This window comes from Arvicola amphibius, chromosome 2 (genome assembly GCF_903992535.2).
Source record: "Arvicola amphibius chromosome 2, mArvAmp1.2, whole genome shotgun sequence".
Taxonomy (NCBI): Eukaryota; Metazoa; Chordata; class Mammalia; order Rodentia; family Cricetidae; genus Arvicola; species Arvicola amphibius.
In genome coordinates this window covers 133,405,084-133,426,425 of record NC_052048.2, presented here as the reverse complement: position 1 = coordinate 133,426,425, position 21,342 = coordinate 133,405,084, and the positions used below count along the sequence as shown (strand labels likewise).

The 21,342-nt window shown below is 45.8% G+C and overlaps 2 protein-coding genes across 4 annotated transcripts; one reads left to right on the top strand and one right to left on the bottom strand.

Annotated features, from left to right (window-relative positions):
- Positions 1-6,267: 6,267 nt before the first annotated feature.
- Positions 6,268-8,495, bottom strand: Ptrhd1 (peptidyl-tRNA hydrolase domain containing 1). Of its 2 annotated transcripts, none has more exons than XM_038320090.1 (2): positions 8,244-8,495; positions 6,268-6,597 (listed from the first exon to the last, which is right to left on the bottom strand). In XM_038320090.1, the coding sequence occupies exons 1-2, from the start codon at positions 8,493-8,495 to the stop codon at positions 6,427-6,429; spliced, it is 423 nt and encodes a 140-aa protein (XP_038176018.1). In that variant the 3' UTR covers positions 6,268-6,426. The 2 variants fall into 2 exon arrangements, 1 of the variants encoding a protein (XP_038176018.1); XR_005284365.1 differs by lacking the exon at positions 8,244-8,495 and adding an exon at positions 7,981-8,200 and having other exon boundaries at positions 6,459-6,597.
- An 83-nt stretch (positions 8,496-8,578) lies between these two features.
- On the top strand, positions 8,579-21,218 carry Cenpo (centromere protein O). Of its 2 annotated transcripts, XM_038320482.1 has the most exons (7): positions 8,579-8,691; positions 8,908-9,031; positions 10,392-10,561; positions 16,800-16,917; positions 17,767-18,026; positions 19,661-19,832; positions 20,608-21,218. In XM_038320482.1, exons 2-7 carry the CDS (start codon positions 8,986-8,988, stop codon positions 20,772-20,774), a joined length of 933 nt encoding a protein of 310 aa, XP_038176410.1. In that variant the 5' UTR covers positions 8,579-8,691; positions 8,908-8,985; the 3' UTR covers positions 20,775-21,218. The 2 variants fall into 2 exon arrangements, with proteins under 2 accessions (XP_038176410.1, XP_038176411.1); XM_038320483.1 differs by lacking the exons at positions 8,579-8,691; positions 8,908-9,031 and having other exon boundaries at positions 10,474-10,569.
- Positions 21,219-21,342: the final 124 nt, after the last annotated feature.

The window sequence follows — 21,342 nt, the reverse complement described above, 5'->3', positions numbered from 1 at the left end:
GATAAAGGCATTTGTCACACAAGCCTGACAACCTGAGTTTAATCCCCAAAACCTGTGTCAAAGTAGATGGCGGAAACTGTCCACCAAGCTATCCTCTGCTGTGCAGGTGGCATGCACACCTGTACACACACTAAGTGCACACTTCACAATAAATGATTGTGTAACAGTGCCAGGAGATATTAACTGAACGCCCTCTATTTGCTTGTACAACTCTGGGCATTGGGACTGCATAAAATCCCCGCTCTCAGAAAGCTTGTCAGATAAATTAGCAAAATAAATGTATCAAACAGCAAGTGCTGGAGGGAAGGCAATGAGAAAGTGAGTGGGGAGAGACAGGAGCACCAGAAGGGAGTGGTAACCATTTAGAATGACAGGGCTGGAGAGATGGCTCAGCAGTTAAGAGCACTGGCTGCCCTTCTGGAGGTCCTGAGTTCAATTCTCAGCAACCATGTGGTAGCTCACAACCATCTATAGTGGGATCTGATGCCCTTTTCTTGCAAAAGTCGATAAAGCACTCATATACATAAAATAAATAAATAAATCTATTTTAAAATAGGTGAGGAGAGGAGGAACAGATAGAGAAGCAAAGAGGGTATTTTGCTTTGGTCTGTTTTTTGTTTTGTTTGTTTTTGTTTACATGCTTGCTATGTTTTGGTTTGGCTTTTTAAAAAATTTTCTTGTGGGGGGTGCTGCAGGGGTAAGGATAGAATATGAGGGGATTGGGAGATGAGCGGAATTGGGGTGCATGATGTGAAATTCCCAAGCAATCAATGAAGAAATTATGTTTTAAAAACATGGGAAAATCAGAACAGGTCTTTAGGACAGGGACCTTTGAGTGACAAGCAGAGGAGATGAAACAGCGAGCCAGGCTTTGTGGAGAATACAAAAGTGCAGAGTTCAGGCGTGCTGGAGGAGCAAGGAGAGGGGAGACAATGGGCCAGATGGGTTCTGAGGACACAGGAGTTGTGCTGTTTGGTCTTTATCACTTTGACACAAACCTAGAAATATCTAGGAAGAAGGAAATTGAGAAAATGCCTCTTTTTAGTCTGTAGGCAAGTCTGTGAGGCGTTGCCTTGATTGGTGATTGATGGGTACGGGAAGGCCCAGCGCCTGCAGATGGCGCTAGCCCTGGGCAGGTGGTCCTGGGTGGTTCAAGAACAGGCTGAGCCAGAGATGGATCGTAAGCAGGTAAGCAGTACCCTCCATGACCTCTGCATCAATTCCTGTCTCCAGGTTCCTGCCTTGTTTGAGTTCTTACCACGATGTTTATGGCGTGGAACTGTAAGCTGAAATAAACCCTTTATCCCCAAGGTGCTTTGGCCGTGCTGTTTTATCACAGCAATAGAAACCCTAGCTAAGCCAGCACTAAGGCACTTCTATGTTGAAAACATGCTGTGGAATAACCATTTTGTACACTGGGAAGATGTGTTCCTCGCACTGTTAATAATAAGATGATTGGCCGATGACTAGGCAGGATTTTCAGGGCAGAGAGAATGCTGGGGAGAAGGGCAGAGTCAGAGGAGACACCATGAGAGGTAGAGTGAGCAGGGTGGGTAACTGAACTGCGGGACGCCACGGAGATGAACAGAAATGGGTTAGTTTAAGTTAGAAGGCCACGTAGATGAACAGAAATGGGTTAGTTTAAGTTAGAAGGCCACGTAGATGAACAGAAATGGGTTAGTTTAAGTTAAAAGGCCACATAGATGAACAGAAATGGATTAGTTTAAGTTAGAACAGCTAGCTAAAAACGAGTCAAAGCTACCAGCCGGCCGAGCATTTATAACTAATATTAACTCTCTGTGTGGTTATTGAGGAGTGGCTGGTGGGACAGAAAGTCCACCTACAAAAACAGTTGCAAAGAGAGCAGAAGCAGAAGCAAGCGGATCTGCTGGGAGGTGACAACCTGGACCAAGTGATCAGATTCTGGGTAGAGTCCTCAGACAGGATACCTGCCGGCATATCTGACGCAGGCTGTAAGGAAAGCAGTAAAGGTGATTTCCAGCTGTTGGGTCTGAGCAACTGGGAGGATGGGATGGCCCGTATCAGAGGCAGGGAGGAGACGCGTATTTGCTTCACTTTCTGTCATACGGTTGAGATTCCCATCAGGCATCCAATGAACTCAGGTCAGCAGCTATCCAGATCTGTATGGGCCTGAAAGTTAGGGGAGAAGTTGGAGTTGAAGATACAGACAGAAGGGCTGGAGAGATGGCTCAGTGGTTAAGAGCATTGCCTGTTCTCCCAAAGGTCCTGAGTTCAATTCCCAGCAACCACATGGTGGCTCACAACCATCTGTAATGAGATCTGCTGCCCTCTTCTGGCTAACTGTATACATAATAAATAAATAAATATTTTTTTAAAAAAGAAGATACAGACAGAAAATCTTCAGCAGACAGTCTTTACAGAGACTGGAAGATGGCTCCAAGCCAAGTTCACAACTACGCCATCCCCTAATGGAGGAGTTTATTCCAAGAATCAAGATGATTTGGTATTTGGAGTCTAGCAGTGTAATCCACCATGGTAACAGCAGAGAAAAGCCATACAGTTGCCTCCATTGATGCAATAAGGTATTTGATTTTTAAAATCTGTTTATGCTGTCTTAATTTTAGAAAACATGGCAAAGAAAAAGAACCTCCTTATTCTGATTCAGTAAAAATTTAAAAGCATTCCCATTAAACTGATAGTAACCCATGGATTCCAGTAGCACCACTGCTATTGTGCGTGAGGTCCTAGCCAATGCAATGAGGTAAGAAAAAGAAAAGGGAAGACACACTCAAAGAAATAAAGACTGAGACAGCTCAGGGGTAGAGTCAGCACAGCATACGGCAAAGAAGACAGAGGGGCATCACGAACTAGGTTGTAGTGCAGTCAAACAATACTTAATTCGATCTCACAATTGTCCTGTCAGCAACTTGTCTGGGCCACAGCTGCACATCCCTTGCATAGCTGAGCTGGGTCTTAATTTCAAGACCTCTGGAGCCGTCAGTTGCCTTCACCTTTCCTTTTATATTGTGAAGAAGCAGCACCATATTCTTTCTGTTTCCATTTCCATTTTGGGAGCTGCATCATCGTGGTCTGATACCTTGATTATTTCAATCTTCCTACCAGTGTCCCAGAATGTATATCTTGTGTCTGTTATCAGATGGGTCTGTGGCCACCTGTACTTCCTACACCCAGAGTAAGGGCGGGACCTGGTGGCTTCGGCCACACTCTTGGCAGCTCCCTTTGCAGATGGAATGTAATTAACCCCATGCCTCTAACCTGATGCTTCTCTTGACTCTTCTTCATGGCATCAGAGGGTTAATCTATGTGCTGATTACTTTTGGTTCGCTGGTTTGGCTTTCTTAGTTGCAGGAAGCACTCTGTCAAAGCTGGCCAGTTGGAAGGTAGCAGATTGGGTCCCTATCAGGTCACAGGCAGCAGAAAGCCACAACTTTAATGATAGCATTGACTTGGCAGACTCACACTTTCTTGGTTTGCATTTTCTCTTGCCTCCTTAAGAACTTAGGATCAGAACTCAAGTGTCATATTTTTGGACACTGCAAACCCCCAGTGGCTAAATTCCACTGCAGACCCCTTTCAAAGCCTGCCTTTGTAGATCTTAGAAGAGGCTGGAGCTGTTCTGAGATTGACCTCAGAGCACAGCTAAAACCAGTGAAGCAATCGTAGCTGTTCTGCCACACTAACACGGTTCCATCAGTAAAAACAGCAGCTCCCTGTGCTTATGCCAACACCCAGGAAGCAGGGAGAAGTTGATGATCCAGGACAGAAAGTCTATGAGGAAGTTGTATTGGAATTAAACATAGTTATTTCTCACATTCCCCACTAGGGGAGCCCTCCTCACGCCCAGTGCCACAAAGAGCTTTGATCTTCACTTCCCAAGTTCAGAAACTCCTTTCTGTCAGCTCAACTGGTGATAACTGAGCTCTAGGTACTAATTTATATGACCTTGAGGATGTGAAGTTAATGTGAATGTATTTAAACAATTTCCCAGGCAGCTGCAGTGTTCCTGTGCGTGAACAGCTTGTGGTCCCTTTCCAAAACACCTCTAACTGGTATCTAAACAGCAGTAGATACCAATGAGAAAGTACAAAAACGGAACTAACGAATGGCCTTTGTTTCAATCCCAGCTCTTACATAGACAGGCATTATATGTCTGTCATGGTAGTATTACACCACCATGCCGTATTAAAGGTGCTAGGAATCAAACCCAGAGATGGTGCATTCTAGAAGCATTCTGCCAAATGACATAGTATACTCTCAGTTCCCAGAACAGGTATTCCGTAGCAGTTTCATCCTGAGGTTGAAACATTCCATCTTTTTGGGAAGCTCTTTAAGACAGAAAGAACCATTGCCCACCGCAACAGCGACCATTGAACCCACCACCCCACCTGCACCAGGAGGGACAGGTGAATATCTGATATCCTAGCTGGAGAACCCTGCTGCCTAGGCCCTAGCCCCGGCCCCTCCCCCACCCACGACACCCCCAGCGACCAGGCAGCAGCACCCTCTCCCACCAAAACCCCATTATGGTACCAGCGACCACCGGCCCTACCAGACCCACCTGCACCTGGAGGGGCAGCCAGCAGTGGAGTCACGGGCTCACAACCACCTGTAACTCAAAGGGATCAAAGACCCCCTTCTGGCCTCTATGGGCACAAGGCACACACAGCACACAGGCATACATGCAGACAATACCCATACACATAAAATAAATATATTAAATTTAAAGTTTTAAAATTTATTTTATGTGTGTTTGCCTGCATATATGTCTGTGCACCGTCTGGTGCTGTGCCCATGGAGGCCAGAAGGTGGTGTTAGAGCTTCGCGACTGGCTGTGAGCACTGTGTGTCCTTACTCAAACATGTCAAACAGTCCCCCTCCTCTCAATACGGGACCCAGAATTTACCTTTCCAGCACCCCTTCAAACAATACCTTCTTTTCTTCCCTTTGCATTTCCTGAAATGGCCTCGAGCGCTTCTCTCCCCTCCCATGCTTGTCTCAGTACACTACCATCTAATTTTCACCCTTAAGCTCTTTAAGCCGTTTCCACTGAGTCCACAGGGCGCACCCAACCGCTAAAGCCTTTTCTGTGATTCATGCCGCTCTGGGTGCTTTCTTACCCCGCGCTTCACTTGGCTTTCCTGGGCCTGGTGCTGCCCTCAGCACTACTAGTTTCTCCTGGAATTCTCGACCCACTTAAGGAAATATGACCCAAAGGTCCAAATGCTAAGTGTTGTAAAACAGCGGGAGAGGGACCCTGGTGGGCTAAAGGGCCGTGTGCTGGGTGAGATCCCACCAAGGGTGAGAGATAAAGGGAATGGGGGGAGGGAAGGGAGAAAGAGATAGATACAGAGAGAAAGAGAGGCAAGGACCAGCCTGTCTCTTCAGACTAACGTGGGAAAGAGGAGTGGGCGGTGCTTGTCTCTTAAAGGAACCATTTCACCTGCAGACAGACTAGTGGGGCGCAGCCATAGGACCCTGGGCCAGAGTACTGCCTGAGTGCATCCTGCCAGGTGACAGGGGCCAGCATCATGCCTGAATCCTGACACTGAGGACTTGGTCTAGAGCGTCCCTAGTGGAAGGCAGTGCCGCCTTCGGAAGACAGGACCTCATGGGCAGTCTTTAGGTGGCTGAGACTGTGCCACTGAAGGATTGTGGCGCGCCAGCCTCTTCCTTGTTCTCTTTCTGCTTCCTGGCTATGTGTGGTCAAGTAAGCCTCACCACCTTGTTGCTTGCCTTTGCCATCCAGAACTGCCACCTAGCTCCACGAGTCTGCCTAGTCTTCTCCTGGGACCTCCAAAACAGCCAGCCAAAGCAAGTCTTTTCTCTTTGTAGGTTAGTTACCACACGTTTTATAGGGAGAGGGCATTGACCAATTCACTTACCTTAATATTTTCAGCTTTTTTGAGACAGGGTCTTGCTCGGTAGCACAGAATGGCCTTGAACTCAAGACAACTCCCCTGCCCCAGCCTCCCAAGTACAGGGATTACAAGCGTGAGCCACCTCTGGTTTTCCTCTCTCATGTAAGAGGTATCTACAGAACAGTGTCTGTTACTGCACTAGAGACTGGAAGCCAGTGATGGGAAGCAGGAGAAGATGGGATAGGTAAAGAACTCAAAGGCAACATTTAAACCTGGGTGATTAGAAGTCTAATACTCCTAACCAGAAAAAAAAAATCTCCTGCTTGAGCAATGACCCGCAGACAATATTGTTGTTTACCAGCTTTCCTCGCTTGAATTTGGTGACGATAATAATCACAATAGGAAGTACTCGCTAACGATGGCTTTAATTTGAGCCTGTGCTGGCTCTTAAACCATCATAACTGGAAGGGCGGAGCACATTAACTGAAAGAAGTCCACAGTGCTTCAGGATGGAGGGCATTTGGCTCCTGGACCCAACTGACATCCCAATTCTGCTGGAATGCAGTCACTTGAACAATCGGAACTTCTTCAAATGCTGGCTCACTTCTTCCTTGGGGTACGGCCTGAGGGCGATGCAGGTGGCGATGTTCTCTGGCTGCTCAAGCCACAGCATGTGGTCAATGTTCTGCTGCTGCAGGGTCTCCGCCAGCTCCTTCAAGGTGGTCTCATCGGCAGCCTGCAAGTTGCAGAAAACAACACCCAGACAAGGTCACAAAAGGGTGCAGGGGGCTCTGAAACTGGAGACGAGCCTCTACAATAGAACTGCATAGCAACAGTTTCACGCCCTGGTTTGCTATATCCACTCTTAGGATCTTACAGAGTGGCTGGAAGGGGGCAGAGAAGGAGGCTTAATAGTCTATTAATTAAATGCAATTTTCTCTTCCCTCTTGAATTCTGCTCTGTAGTTTCTCTGTTCCTTACAGCTGGCTCCTAGAGCAGCTCGCCCTCATCCTTCAGCCAGATGACAACCAGGAGGATTTTTTTTTCAGTAGGCAAAGATTTTATTTATTTATTATGTATACAGTATTCTGTCTGCTTGTATGCCTACAGTCAAGGAGAAGGCACCAGATCTCATTACAGGTGGTTGTGAGCCACCATGTGGTTGCTGGGAATTGAACTCAGGACCTCTGGAAGAGCAGTCAGTGCTCTTAACCTCTGAGCCATCTCTCCAGCCCCAGGAGAATTTCTAGAATTATGTGTAGCTTCCTTCTCGCTCTCTCATCCCCTCAGGCCCAAGCCTAGTGTTGAAGCAGGACACATCTCTCAACTATTTGATACGGGAGGACTCAATCCACTGTGGGCAGTGCCTAGGCAAGTGGGCTTTAACTGTGTAAGTACAATAGCTGAGAAAGTAAGGGGAGCAAACCAGTACACAGTGCTCCTCTGTGGCTTCTGCGTCCAGCTCCTGACTCGAGTTCCTGCTTTGGCTTCCTCAGAGGATGGATGTAACCTCTAAGATGTAACAAGCCCTTTCCTCTCCAAGTTGCTTTTTGGTCATGGTGTTTCTCCCAGCAGCAAAAAGAAAACTAGAATATTATGCATGCACATTGAGGATAACCTTTGACCTGGGTGGAAACACAACTTTCTGAAATCTGGTTGCTCACACTGCCTGTAACTCCAGCTCCAGAAGGTCCGACACCTTCTTCAGACTTCCAAGCATACCTGCGCTCGTGTGCATACACCCCCACACAAACACATGTACACATAATTTAAGCATCTTTTTTAAAATTTCAAATTAATCCAGTAGGCGTGTAAGTCACCTATATCGATGGGACATCACCCCCCAGTAAGCTGAGAGCAGCTGTAAATAGGTCGGTTGGCACGATGGTCCCTTTGGCCCTTGTTCGTCTAGTCTCACCCCGACAGTGTTTTCCTGCCCAATTGTCTCTCTAGAGAAACAGATACTATGTAAATGACAGTCAGGAGACTCAACACTTCTGAAAAGCATATCCCTTTTCCCAGCTCAGTGTTTTTCTCCTTAACAAACGGCCTCGATTTCCCTGACTAACCACGTTTACTAAGGCAGTGGTACTTTTAGGCACAGCTTTAAAAGACTTACTGGAGCACAGGTAGAAAGGAAGGACCGCGTTTCCCCAGCTCCGCCATCCCAGGGACCTAAGGGACACGGGAACCAGTTTGCCCAGAAGAAGAGCTAGTGCGTAACAGCTCAAGCCACACAACACTCCCCGAACTCTTAAAAGATCCCTCCAACAGTCTGGCCGTACAAACTCCCGGAAGTCAAGGTTAGGGCCCGAGTAGAACTACTTCCGGCCTCTGCACGCCCATCCCTTAGCTTCCTTCCTGCACACGCCTACGACTCACCTCGAGAACCACCTTGCGCATGCGTCCCAGCTCCCGGAGATAAGCTACCGTATGCGGATGTTCTCGGTGAAGGTGCAAGGCTGCGGTGGCGGCGTGACAAGCCTGCGCTACCAGTGCGCCCGTGGGCCAGGAGAAAGGAGCCTGAGATAGATCCTTTCGTAACACTAAGTACTGTACGAGGATCTGCGGCTCCGCCCCGGAGCCTGCCATCTTCCTGACCATCTGAATGGCCGGACCCACTCCGCGGTGCATGCTGGGATTAGGGTGGAGCCATGGTCGCTGCCATGTTTTTGTACGGCGGAAGCGCAAAGCATGCTGGGGTTGGTGGTTGGCGTTTTCGAAGACGCCCTTGGCGGGAATTCTTAAACTGGAGCCAGAATGAGTTCTCTCTGAAGAGAAAGCAAACCGGGTAGCGCACGCCCTGAATCCCAGCACTCGGGAGGCAGAGGTAGGGAAAGAGAGAGAGAGAAAGCAGGACCCGGGTAGCCGGCTCGGCGCTCGGGGGAAGCCCGGCTGCAGCCGAGCGGTGGTGGCGGTGAAGTAGGCGTGGACGCGTCTGACAAGTTCAAGGCCAGGGAGGCGGGCGGAGACACCTTGTCTACACCGGGACGGTCGGGGTTTCTCCAAGTGCGTGGGGTGATTGTTTGTCTTTTCCTGTTTACAGTCAAGGACGTTTGGGTCCGTATTAAACTTGCCCTGGCCGGCCAGCTTTGTAGGAAAAAGCACTTGAGGAGCTCAAGAGATGGAGTCTGCGAATACTTTGTGTCAAGGCGGGGAGAGCAAAGGAGGTATTGAGAGGGTTGTCCTTCCTGGTACCTCTGTATCTCTTTTCAGACCTTGTGACGGAGGAGGGGCCGCTGTTGGGCAGTAACTTTGTCGATGAGCTATGGGTTTGATTCAGGGCTCTGTCTTTGTAAATACTGTCATTTAGACACATTACAGTTTGCTTCGCTTTCTTCTTCCCTCCTTTCTTTTATTTTTTTTTAATTAATGTGAGATAATAAACGACATGCGGGTTTAAATTGTTACTTCAAAACCAAAAGTAAATTTGGTGACCTTCTGTGTTAAAACTGTTCTGCACACACAAGTAAGCTGTAGTTCTTAACCTGTGGGTCGCGACCCCAAAAACCTTGCAAAGTAGATACTGGGTCTTGTTTGTGGTGAAGCGATTGAGAATCGTACTTTTGCACCCCGTGGATGTGTTTCTGCGTTCAGCAGGCCTAGATGAAGTGGTGATGCCTACAAAGCAAGCAGCTGACAAGCCAGTCTCTCCTCTGTAAACAAGCATCCCGCTTAAGAGTTCAACAGAGAGGCCTGTGGTCTCTGGTTGTTTGGTCCTCTGGTTTTATAAAAATCTATGGCAGAGTCATAAAACCAGCACTCTGGGTAGAGGCAGCTGAGGTGACCATCTGTGAGTCCAAGACTAGCCATGTAGGAGAGACCCTGTCTCAATAAATAGGAAAGGTACTTGCCCTCAATTTATTTACTTAACAGTTTAGCTGGCTCTCAGATCCTAGATAAATGAGACATCTGTTCTGATGGCTGATTTGGTTGTCAACTTGATACACCTGTGAAGATGGAAACTCAGTAAAGAAATTACCTCATTAGATTGGTCCCTGGGCATTTCTTTAGGACATTTTCTTGATTGCTGACAGATGGAGGAGGGCCCAACCCACTGTGGGTGGAACCGCCCCTGTGCAGGTGGTCCTGGGTTGTGTAGGAAAGCTAGCTGAAAGGAGGAGGAAGCCAGTCAGGAAGTATATTCCTTCACGGTCCTACCCTGAGGTCCTACACACACACACACACACACAGACACACACACACACAAACACACACAGACACACAGACACAGACACACACACAGACACACACACACACACACAGCAGATGATTCTGGGTTATATAAGAAAGCAAACTGAGCAAGTGTTCCTCAATCTGCTTCAGTTCCTGCCTGAGCTCTGTCTCCTTCAGGATGGACTGTAACCTGTAAGATGAAATAGCCTTTTCTTCCCTCAGTTGCTGCTTTTGGTCAGTGTTTAGTACTAAAATAAATAAATAAACCTGTTACTTCTTAGAGTGTGCATTTTTGCCAGAGTTAAAACCTTGTCCAGTTGTGAAGTTCTTTTTTTTAAAATTTTTTTTCCTTAGGTGTTCTAGCTCACCTGGAAAGACTAGAGGCTCAAATGAACAGATCAAGGAAAAAGTTTAAAGATCCGACAGTTCACACAAAGGAAAGTTCTCTTAGAACCAGGATTCACGAACTGCGGAAACAGCGAGATGAGCTGAGGGCTGAAGTCAGGCGGCGGCGGCAAGCTAGAGTGAGTGAGTGAGTGAGTGAAAGCCTCGTCGGCCCTCCTGGGGTGGGGAGCAGCCAGGATCGGGGAGCAGCCAACCAGGGCCACGCGTTTTACTTGGGATCCTACTGGATGGATTTCAAGTCTTTGATTCTCTTCAAATAAACAGACCTTTGGAGATACAGCTAAGAATATTGAGTAGTAATTGTCAGGTGGTGATGAAGAGGCAGTTAGGTTCTTTGTGAGCCTCCCCTCTGCCTTCCCTCACAGATACCTGGCCTGGTACCTCAACATCAGCAGATCTAAGCTGTTTATAATTTTGCCATCCGTGCCAAAGTTCTGTCACCGGTCTCAGTTTCACAGTGGTCATTGGCCATTCCTTCTCTCTGGTTTCCACTCTAGATGAGGTCCAGTCAGCAGATCTGTCAAGTGGTCCTCTGCTGTCTTTGACTTCTCCTCTGCCATATATTATTACCAACATATGTGGTAAATCCACTTACCAGGCAGGTTGGATCCTAGAATTTTTACAGTAGTTTGGGGGTCTCTTAATACTTCCACTTCCCTACTAATCTTGCAGGGCCAAGAAATTGTAAATGGAGATTTCTATCCTGCCCACCAGTTCCCGAATAAACTACTCTGAGGCCTAATGTTAATTATAAATGTTTAGCTGATGGTTCAGGCTCATTACCTGCTGGCTCTTACATCTTAAATTAATCTGTGTATTGCCACGTAGCCATGGCATTACTGGTCTGCTGTCATGTTGCTCTTTAGATGCATGGATGGCATCTCCCAGATTCCACCCTTCTTTTCCTGTATCTCTGCTTGGATTTCCTGCCTGGCTCTATCCTGCCTTGCCATAGGCCAGAGTAACTTTATGTATCACCAATGAGATCAAGACATAGTAACAGCGTACAGAAAGACATCCCACAACACCAAATGTCAAATTCTTCCCCTGTCCAAATACAAGCAGTAACTACTCAGTGAGAGCCGTCATTACCCATAAGGCAGCCTTCCTGCCCTTTCCTTCCCTCCCTTCCCTCCCTTCCCACTCTTCTGTAGGAGCCCACTCCTACAAGCTCAGCTGGGGTTCCTGGATAGGGATCCTCGAGGTCAAAGAAAAGTCAGAAGAAATAGAAGACAGGATAGAATCGGGAAGTCTGTCTGGTCATGCCAAAGCAGCCAAACAGCCCAGAGTTTATTTCAGAACTTGCTTATATACAAAAGCAGAACAAAGCACAGCACAGATGGTCAGTCAGTATCTAACCACAAGACCATTCCTGTCCTTGAGTAAGCAGCCTCCTTTCCAACATGTACTTGCTGTTTGGAAGCAGCCTCTCTTTCTTTCTTGATGTTCCTGAGGTTTGTCGTCAGCAGTGTACTGTATACTAGATAGTGTTCTTTTCTCACGGACTAAATCAGAAGTCTGTCACAGCCCTCAAGGTTATAAGAAAAAGCAGAGCAGGGAAAGCATTTTCAAATGACTTAACTTTAAGTCAGAAATGACTCCAGATGGAAACTGCGTCACACATGGGCTCCCACCCTCTCCCTCCCTCTTTAATTTGCTTTTAACTGAAGAAAAATACATTTAATGTGAAGAGGCTAATGAGCATTTTATGTAGCCAGGTTTCTACCAGAAGTGAAAACTCAGGTTATTCCCATGACCCAGAATTATCCTGTGTCTCCTGTTAGTTGGTGTTAAACCCCCACCCTGTTCATACAACTGTAGACTATGAGCTCCTCTGTCTTGCTTATTTTGCTGAGTGTCAGTCTGTGAGCCTGGCTCAGGCCATCACTGCTGGGCGGCAGTTCTGTTTTCTGACAGTTACAATTTACCTGCTGCCCTGTGGGCACCATGTGGTCATTTGGGTTGTTTCACTTTGGATTCGTCATGAAGATTGCTGCTGTGATGTTCTTGTTGCTGCTGCTTCATTAAAGACATAGGACTTTCCTATTCAGCACAAGCCTGAGTAAATGCTCTAGTACGTGGAGCCTGCAGGTTCACTTTAACGAGTGCCGCCACTCTGTAAAGTGCGTGTGCTTGTTTTATGATCTCAACAGTGGCTCCTGAGGTTTTTGTTGTTTTGCAATTTTACCGGTCTGTGGCATTGTCCATTTTACAAGTTTGTCACTATGGAGGGGGTGTAATAGTATCTTATTATAGACTTAATTTGTATTTGGCTTTTTTTCTTGCCATTCTCCAAAGAACAGAATATAAACTGTTTTTATAATGTTGCATATTTACACAGTGTTACGGAGGTAATTTAAAGTGTACAAGAAGTGGAGGTTATATGCAGATAGTCTGGTATTTTAGGCAAGGACTTGAGCATCCCTAGGTTTGGACATCTGCAGTAGATCCTAGAATCAGTCTCCCTTCAGTGCTGTGCTGCGCCTGTGCCTGTGGTAGAGTCCTGGTTTTCCCAAGTGTTCTTCTCATGGCTGCTGAAATAAATAAATAAATAAATAAATGTGTGTCGTCAGCTAGGATTTTTTTTTTTACTTTATATATTTATGGGTTTCTTTCCTTTGGACTGTGACTTGCCTTCCACTCTCTGTAAGTAGAGATCCATTTTGAAATTTAGCTTTGTGCTTTGTGTTTTTGTTTCATAAATCTTCATCTGACATAGTAAAGGTGATAGCCTGTTATTTTATGCTTTGTTTCATCTTTCAGATAGTTCGTGCTTACCTGCACTGCCTCTCAAACACCATCATGAAAAGGTCACTGTCTCGCATGGGAGTTGGTCACCTCTGGGCCCTGTCTGCTCCGGTGGTCTGTTTGACAGCTAACCTTAGCTTTGAGGAGCAGCTGTTTTAGGCCGTGACGTCTGCACCAGCCACAAAGCTCTGCCTTGTTTGTGTGAAAGATGTGTGAGATAGGTGTGCTGGTGAGCTGCTTAAACCTAATTTTTAAAAAGGCACCCTGCTGGTCATGGTACCATAAGTCTTGTAATGCCAACACTTGGGAGGCTAAGGAAGAAAGATCCCGAGTTCAGAACCAGCCGGGGGTATCATGACACAAGCTGTGTATAGTCTGGTAACCCCTGAAGCATGCAGTTTTATCTTTTAGATTTTTTTCCTAAATTTTTTGTTGTATACATTTGAAGGCTGGGTATGGTGTATGCCTTTAATCCCAGCACTCTTGAGACAGAGGCAGGTGGACCTGTGAATTTTAGGTCAGTCTGGTCTACAGTTCCAAAACAGCCAGAGTCACATGATAGTGACCCCCCTCCCCCCCAATCTCAAGAAAAGAAAAAAAATACCTTTGTACCTTTGGCCTTATATTTGGAATGTAAATTAGGTTGTACATATTTTTGTTCATACTTTAAGGTTGTCATTATTTTCTTTAGGTCCACATTTTCAAGATTAGGCATTAATCTCACTAGGTGACATTCTTGTTTGAATGTGGGTTTTTTTTTTTTTTTTCAACTTCATAGTCTCTGTCTTTGGTGTTTGACAGTTCTATGTCATAATGAGGTCAGATATGGTGTTCATTTGGCTTGGTGATGCTTAAATAAGTACTTGAAGTTTTTCATTTATTGAAAAATGTGACCATTATCATTTCAAGTAATACATCAGTGCCATTTTTTACTATATATTTCTGGGGTTCCTATGAAGAGTGGGTTTGGTTTTTTTTTTTAAGTTTGTATGTTTTTCCTGTAGCAGATCTATACTGATTTTCTAATCTTATTTTTCCTTTCATGCTTGTTTAAATAAATATAATAAATACCTATTTTATTTAATCATCTTTTTCTTAACATCGTTTCTCTTTTGATGTTTTAGCTGGCATCTATTAAGTATACATAATGGGTTTCACTATAGCATTTTCATATATTTGTCCCTCACCTCCAGTTCCTCTTCCCAACCTGTTCCCCTTCTGCTTTCATGGTTTTTTGTTTTGCTTTGTTTTTCAAGGCGGTAACCCAGTAGCTTTCACTGGGTTGCTTATAAGGGTATGGGTAAGGGTTTGTTTGCCCTTTGGCATGGGCACTTTACCAGTGTCTACATGACTGAAGAAAATGTCTCTCCCTCCCCCATCAATCCTTATGTATCCTAATGTAATCCTTAGGCAGGTGTAGGTACCCATGAGCCCTTTTCTTTTCCATTATAGCAGTGGTTCTCAACCTCGCTAATGGCTACAACCTTTTAAGACAGTTCCTCACGTTGTGGTGACCCCCAACCATAAAATTATTTTGTTGCTACTTCATAACTATAATTTTTATACCGTTATGAATTGTAATGTAAATGTCTGTTTTTTGATGGCCTTAGGTGACCACTGTGAAAGGGTCATTTGACTGCCAAAGCGGTTGTGACCCACAGGTTGAGAATGGCTGCTGTAGCTTATATAGAATGGACAGAACACCGGTCAGCATAGTTTGCCTGGTAATGTTTTTCTTAGTGATGCGCGTGAGGAGAATATTAGAAGGGCTCTGGCTTGCATCATCTTCCTCCAGAGACTTGAGTTTGTTTTCCCAGCAGGCAGCTAGCACAGGCCTCTGAGGTGCCCGTGCTCTCCTCTGTCCCTACTCCAGCCACACATCTGAAAGTGGGTTGGGACACAGAAGCTATATTAATTGAAACACTGCTTGGCCTATTAGCTTAGGCTTCTTATTAACTAACTCTTACATCTTAAATTAACCCATTTCTACTAATCTGTGTATCACCACAACGCTGTGGCTTACCAGATAAAGTTCCGGGCATCTGTCTCCTTCATGGCTTCTCCCTGACTCCCCCTTCTTTTCTCCTCTATCTCTGCTTAGAATTCCCACCTTGCTCTGTTCTGCGCTGCCATAGGCCCAAAGCAGCTTCTTTTTTAACCAATGGTAATAAAACATATTCACAGCATACAGAGGGAAATCCACATCACTTCCCTGTGAGATCTTGGCTACCTTGTAACATTGGTCTTCTGTTATCCCCCCACTATAATGATATTTTATTTGTTTTAATAAATCTTGCCTAAAGATCAGAAGGGCAAAGCTAAGCCACTAGAAGTCAGGCAGTAGTGACACACACCTTTAATCCCAGGATTTGCGAGACAGAGGCAGATGGATCTCTGTGAGTTCAAGGCCACCCTGGGCTACACAAGATCAATGCAGAAACAAATCCAGGTGGTCGTGGCCTACACCTTTAATCCCAGCACTAGAGGGAATATAAAATGGGAGGAGAGAGCGGTTTAGTCTTCTTAGGCTGTGTAGACTGCTTTCGCCGCTTAGTCTGCAGTTGCCCAGCCTTGGTAGAAGACTTCTCTAGTGGCTTTGCTTTTCTGGTTTTGGGGTTGAACCCCAATATCTGTCTCTGGGTTTTTATTATTCATGCTATACCCCACACAGTGAAAGTATACCTTGAAATGCAGAATCATGCATGCTCCGAGAGAAGAGGGAACTGCAGGGGAGCCAGCTTCTTCAAAAGCATTTTGTTTTTTTCTCAGTCCTGTTTGAGTTTCCTCTGATGCCGTCAGATCATTTTCTGATTGCTTGCTTATTGTGTGTAACATGTGGGCCTGCTTGTTGGGGTTTCTGTCCTGCCCAGTTCCCACAGCCATTATGTCCCAAAGAAAACCACACAGAGAATCTTCATAAGTTATAAGCTGATTGGCCCATTAGCTCAGGCTTCTTATTAACTCTTAAAACTTATATTAGCCCATTATTCTAATATATGTTAGCCACATGGCTTGGTACCTTTTTCAGTGGGGCAGATCACATCTTCTTCAGTGTCTGGACAGGACTGGGGAAGAATGGGCTTCCTCCTTCCCAGAATTCTCCTGTTCTCCTGACCCTCCTCTACTTCCTGTCTGGTTGTCCTGCCTATACTTCCTGCCTGGCTACTGGCCAATCAGCGTTTATTTAAAGCATTATTGGCAGAATACAGAATTGTCCCACACCAATTGTGTAGTTCATCCACCTTGCACACTTACTCCTCTGAGGAAAAGGTAGCTGCAGGTGGAAGCCTGAGTCCTGGCTTTTCCACCTTAGTCTTTCCACGGCCATCTGTCTTGTCCACCCTCCACTCATCCTAGGCTTTGTTTGTGCCCTTTCTTCTCCTCTGCAGTCTTCACCATTGCCATCAAACTCCTGGTTCATTAGTAGTAGAAACTTCTACTCCTGATTCCTCACATCCTGTCCATCGACTGTACATCACAGCACCAACTGAGTGGTCATGAACGCCTCACAGAATAGAGAAACTGCCCTTACTTGTATGCAATCAAATGGTGGCCAAGACTTTGTGGTGCCCCTATTATAACCAGTATGCTTTGCTGCATATCCTATAGGTTAAAGCATCTTCGGCCAGTGAAGAACCAAACAGCACAGTAGAGATCAGTGAGCAAGAGGCCTTGGAAAGGCAGTGGGGAAACATCAAAGCCATTCTGCAGGCCTATCGTTTTACAGGTAGGCCTTTGCTCTGCTCTGACTCGTTCTTAGTTGGCTAGCTGTATTAGGCTAGACTTGGTTTCTGAGAACTTATTTGCATACACTGCTATACATGTACAAGCTGGCATGTTGCTTTTAGGCCTGCCTACCTGTAAGATCGGCCTCTTTGGACAGTAAAAGTTTGGTAGCGGCGGCTGGCTGAAACTGTTACTTTGCATGGTAGTCATTTGCTAGACCCACTACTACAGTGGATTCAACCTGTGAGTATTGATGCCTTGAGGGGCGGGTGTCGAGTGACCCTTTCACAGGGCTTGCATGTCAGATGTTTACATTATGGTTCGAAACAGTAGCAAAGTTACAGTTGTAAAGCAGCAATGAGAAGAACTCTCTGGCGGGGTGACCACATGTGGGGAGCCGGACTCAAGCCCGCAGCACTGGGCAGGTCCTGCTGGAACTTTGTTCACGGCTTGCCTGTGATGTAGAAGTGGTCATGGTTTGAACTTCAAATCTTTATTTCAGCATAAAAAGGAATTTGCTCTTTGTCTGTGTCACAGAGGACTGTGGGAAGAACTGAGTGAGGACCATCGTAAATTAGAACTCAAGAGAATAAAAAGAATATATGAAATTTTCTAGCTTTTCCCTCAACATTTGATATTTAGGATATCTTCTCACTTCCTCATCTTTCCAGAATTTTAACTCGGATTCACATGAGCCAGGCAGGGAGAGTGTCTGATACCATTTATTTGGCCATTACTTGTGCACACTGTGTATCAATATACCAGGCCTTTTGGAGTCTGCTAGAATGCCCAGACCTAACCCGCAACTTCTGATTGACATCTGAGGGGTGTTGTCTCACCGTTTGCCTAGGACTCAGCGGGAAGCTGACCAGCCGTGGAGTCTGTATGTGCATTAGCACTGCCTTTGAGGGGAACCTACTGGATTCCTACTTTGTAGACCTCATCATAGAGAAACCACTCCGGATTCATCACCACTCCATCCCAGTCTTCATCCCTCTAGAAAAGATAGCCAGAGCATACCTACAGACTGACATCCAGGGCTTCCTGTTCAGTCTCTGCGAGCACCTAAACGCCTATTCGGGGAGGAAGTACCAGACAGACCAACTTGAGGTATTTGTGTAGGGATTTGTGTCTGATTTTATTGCCCATGACAGACTTCAAAGGAGCATGGCTTTTTTTTTTTTTCTTTTCTTTTCAGACAGGGTTTCACTGTGTTAACAGTTCTAGCTGACCTTGAACTCACAGAGATCCACCTGTCTTTGCCTCCTGAGTTCTGGGATTAAAGGTGTGCACCTCAATGGAGCATGCATTCTTTTTTTTTTTTTTTTTTTTTTTTTTTTTGGTTTTTCGAGACAGGGTTTCTCTGTAGCTTTAGAGCCTGTCCTGGAACTAGCTCTTGTAGACCAGGCTGGCCTCGAACTCACAGAGATCCGCCTGCCTCTGCCTCCCAAGTGCTGGGATTAAAGGCGTGCGCCACCACCGCCCGGCTAAGCATGCATTCTTAAAGGTTTATTTTTGAGACAAAGTTCTGCAATCCTAGCTGGATATGCGGCCCAGGCTGGTCTTGAACTTGGGCCTATATACCAGTCTCTGCCTCCTAAATGCTTGGATTACAAATGTGTGCCAACATAGCTGATTTTTTTAATTCATTTATTTTTGAAGATTTATTTCTTTATTATATATGCCAGTTCTGCCCACATATACGCCTGCATGACAGAAGAGGGCACCCGATCTCATTACAGATGGTTGTGAGCCACCATGTGGTTGCTGGGAATTGAACTCAGGACCTCTGAAAAAGCCAGCAGCCAGTGCTCTTAACCTCTGAGCCATCTCTCCATCCCCTGGTTTTATTATTTATATAAAAAAATTGTTTTTTGCAAGGCTGGAGATTGGATCTAAGGCCTTGGCATGGTGGGAAAGTATTCTTGCCACTAAGCCATACCCCAGCCCTCATGTTTCCTAATGCTGAGCCAGAAGTTTGTCCGTTACCTTTACTCTGTAGTTGGTTGGTTGGTTGGTTAATTTGAAACGGGTTCACTCTGTAGCCCAGGCTGGTCTGGAACTCACTGTGAAGGCCAGGCCACCCTCATGAGACTCAAGAGCAATCCTCCTGCCTTAGCTGCAGCATTGACCACAGGCGTGTGCTACACCAGCTTGTGCCCTTGCTTTCTAGTACTTGTTTCCTCCCTTGAGGCAGGTTCCTCTTCATCTCACACCCTTTTGTACCTCTCAGTGACGTTGAAGGGCAGGTCCTGGTTATAAGGTCACAGGTCACATGCCTACTGGTGACCCTCGAATTTTTAACCCTAACCCTAACTGAGCAAGGATTTTAAGCTCTGATGTTATGTGCCCAATTCTGTGCTGACCCTAAGTGCAGGTGTCCAGGATCATAGAGGATTACTGTTTGTCTTCTGAACTCTGGTCTGCCTTCTAAGGGTGGGAACCAGAGAGAGGCAGGAAATAAATACAAAGGAAGTGACGCTCTAGCTGGGTGGTTCCACCTCTGCCCAGGTATCAGTTAAAGAAAATATCTTTCCATACAGGATAATCTTACTGAATCTCTTGGCAGAAATAGAATCTCTTATCTGTCCCTGATCATTCACTGAAGTGCTTCCTGCCACGGACTCCTGATGGCCCTTGGTCCCTTTAAGTCTTGTGTGTTGTCGGGCTGCAGATGTTGCCTGTCCCACACGGTACCCTGGAGCAGTAATCGTCATCCCTCTCATTGCTCCCTCCCCTGGTAGACTGACTTCAGCGCCTTCCTCACTGGACCTCTGCAGAGAAACGCCCTGTGCAATTTGCTGTCGTTTACGTATAAAGTGGATCAGGGGCGCCAGACCTTCTCCTTTAGTGCCAGACTGCTGTATGCGGACCTCACAGCAACTCTTCCCACGGATGTCACTGTGACGTGCCCAGGTACGGGGGACGATGCCTCATGGAAGCAACTGAGCACTCTAGTTTAAGCAATGGAGTGTCGTATGTAGAGTAACATCCGTGGAACACTTAAAGCCCCTTCTCTTCACAGTCTAGAAATGTACTAAGAAAGAAAAGTTCGTTCCCACAGTTTTTTGTCTTTGTAAATGTTAAGCATCATTATCTTAGTTTTCCCCAGTCCATGCCTTTCCCAGATTGGCCAGAATTCTTTAAACTTACAATTTGTTTTCATGGGTGTGTACCCTCCACGCCCTAGATAGAGAACTAAGGCAGAGTCCTGGAGTTGTCTGTGATGAAGTTAGTACATGCTTAGCCCTCTAAAGTATGTGGCAGTTTTCCAGGGCTAGCCAGGAGACTTGTTTTCATGTGTGTAGCAGTACCATAATAATCTGACATAGACAGTAATTTTTTTTTTTTTTTTTTGGTTTTTCGAGACAGGGTTTCTCTGTGGCTTTGGAGCCTGTCCTGGAACTAGCTCTTGTAGACCAGGCTGGTCTCGAACTCACAGTAATTTTTAAAGCAGTATTCTGACAATGCCACAAGTTTCACAATCATTTTTTTTCATGTCTATTTTTTTCTAAGTTCATGTTCTCAGAATTACATTGTTCTGGTAAGGGACAATCTTTACAGAGCTATAGACCAAAATAAATGAATGAATGAATGAATGAATGAATAAATAAATGGGACTAGAAGAGCAGTGATCTGGTTCTGATTCCCCTGGTTGGATTAATGAACTTGACAGAATCTCTTCCTTTAGGGGCAGAAGCGTCACCCCCTCACTGGGAAGAGCACAGAGCATCCCATGACATGCTCTTCCGCACCAAGCCCCTGCACCAGGTGTTTGCTTCATTTTCAAAAGAAGTTGAAGAGCTAGATTTGAGCCTTGTTTCCTGGGAAAAACTACCTGGGAAATATCTGAAGTGATTATATTTGTGCTGCCTGCAGTCCAGGACCTGTCAGCAAAAGCTGTGAAGAGAGACCGCTTGCCTGGATACAGTCCTTGTCATGATTCTAGATGCCCATGCCGTCGGGATGACAAGGAGCCTATTGAGTGCATATTTGGACAGTTCCTTGGTTGCCTGGTCACTCAGTACAGTGCTCCAGAGCATCTCTTCCTCCATAGGTGGCGGCTGATTTGATCGTATGTATATATTCTCGCTGAAAATAAGCTAAATTGGGAGTAAAGACATTTTGTGAGCATCTCTAGCTTTGGTGGGAGCTGTAAATCTACGATAGGGCTTGTGGCTAAGAAGGGAAAGTGTTTAATCTTGGGTTTGGGGTACATGTTCTAGGCCAGTGTTTGGTGGGAGAAACTTTTTATGTGTATTTAATATTTTGTGTCCTAAAATATCTTGGTTAAGAGTTGAATGCATGAAGTCACTTAGAAATCTATACTTCAAGCAATGCTTCCTCAATCAGTGGACCCTCCCCTGTTGTGTCTCCCTCCTGCAAGCTCCAGGCATGGCTGGCTGTCCGGTCCTCTTCCCACTCC

Bases quoted from the DNA above. Each gene is read 5' to 3' on its own strand.
- Ptrhd1 (XM_038320090.1), bottom strand. From the start codon at position 8,495: ATGCACCGCGGAGTGGGTCCGGCCATTCAGATGGTCAGGAAGATGGCA. The intron at 6,598-8,243 runs GTGAGTCGTAGG...TGCAACTTGCAG, and splicing joins TGCGCAAGGTGGTTCTCGAG to GCTGCCGATGAGACCACCTT.
- Cenpo (XM_038320482.1), top strand. From the start codon at position 8,986: ATGGAGTCTGCGAATACTTTGTGTCAAGGCGGGGAGAGCAAAGGAG. The intron at 16,918-17,766 runs GTAGGCCTTTGC...CCGTTTGCCTAG, and splicing joins GCAGGCCTATCGTTTTACAG to GACTCAGCGGGAAGCTGACC. The intron at 18,027-19,660 runs GTATTTGTGTAG...CTCCCCTGGTAG, and splicing joins ACCAGACAGACCAACTTGAG to ACTGACTTCAGCGCCTTCCT.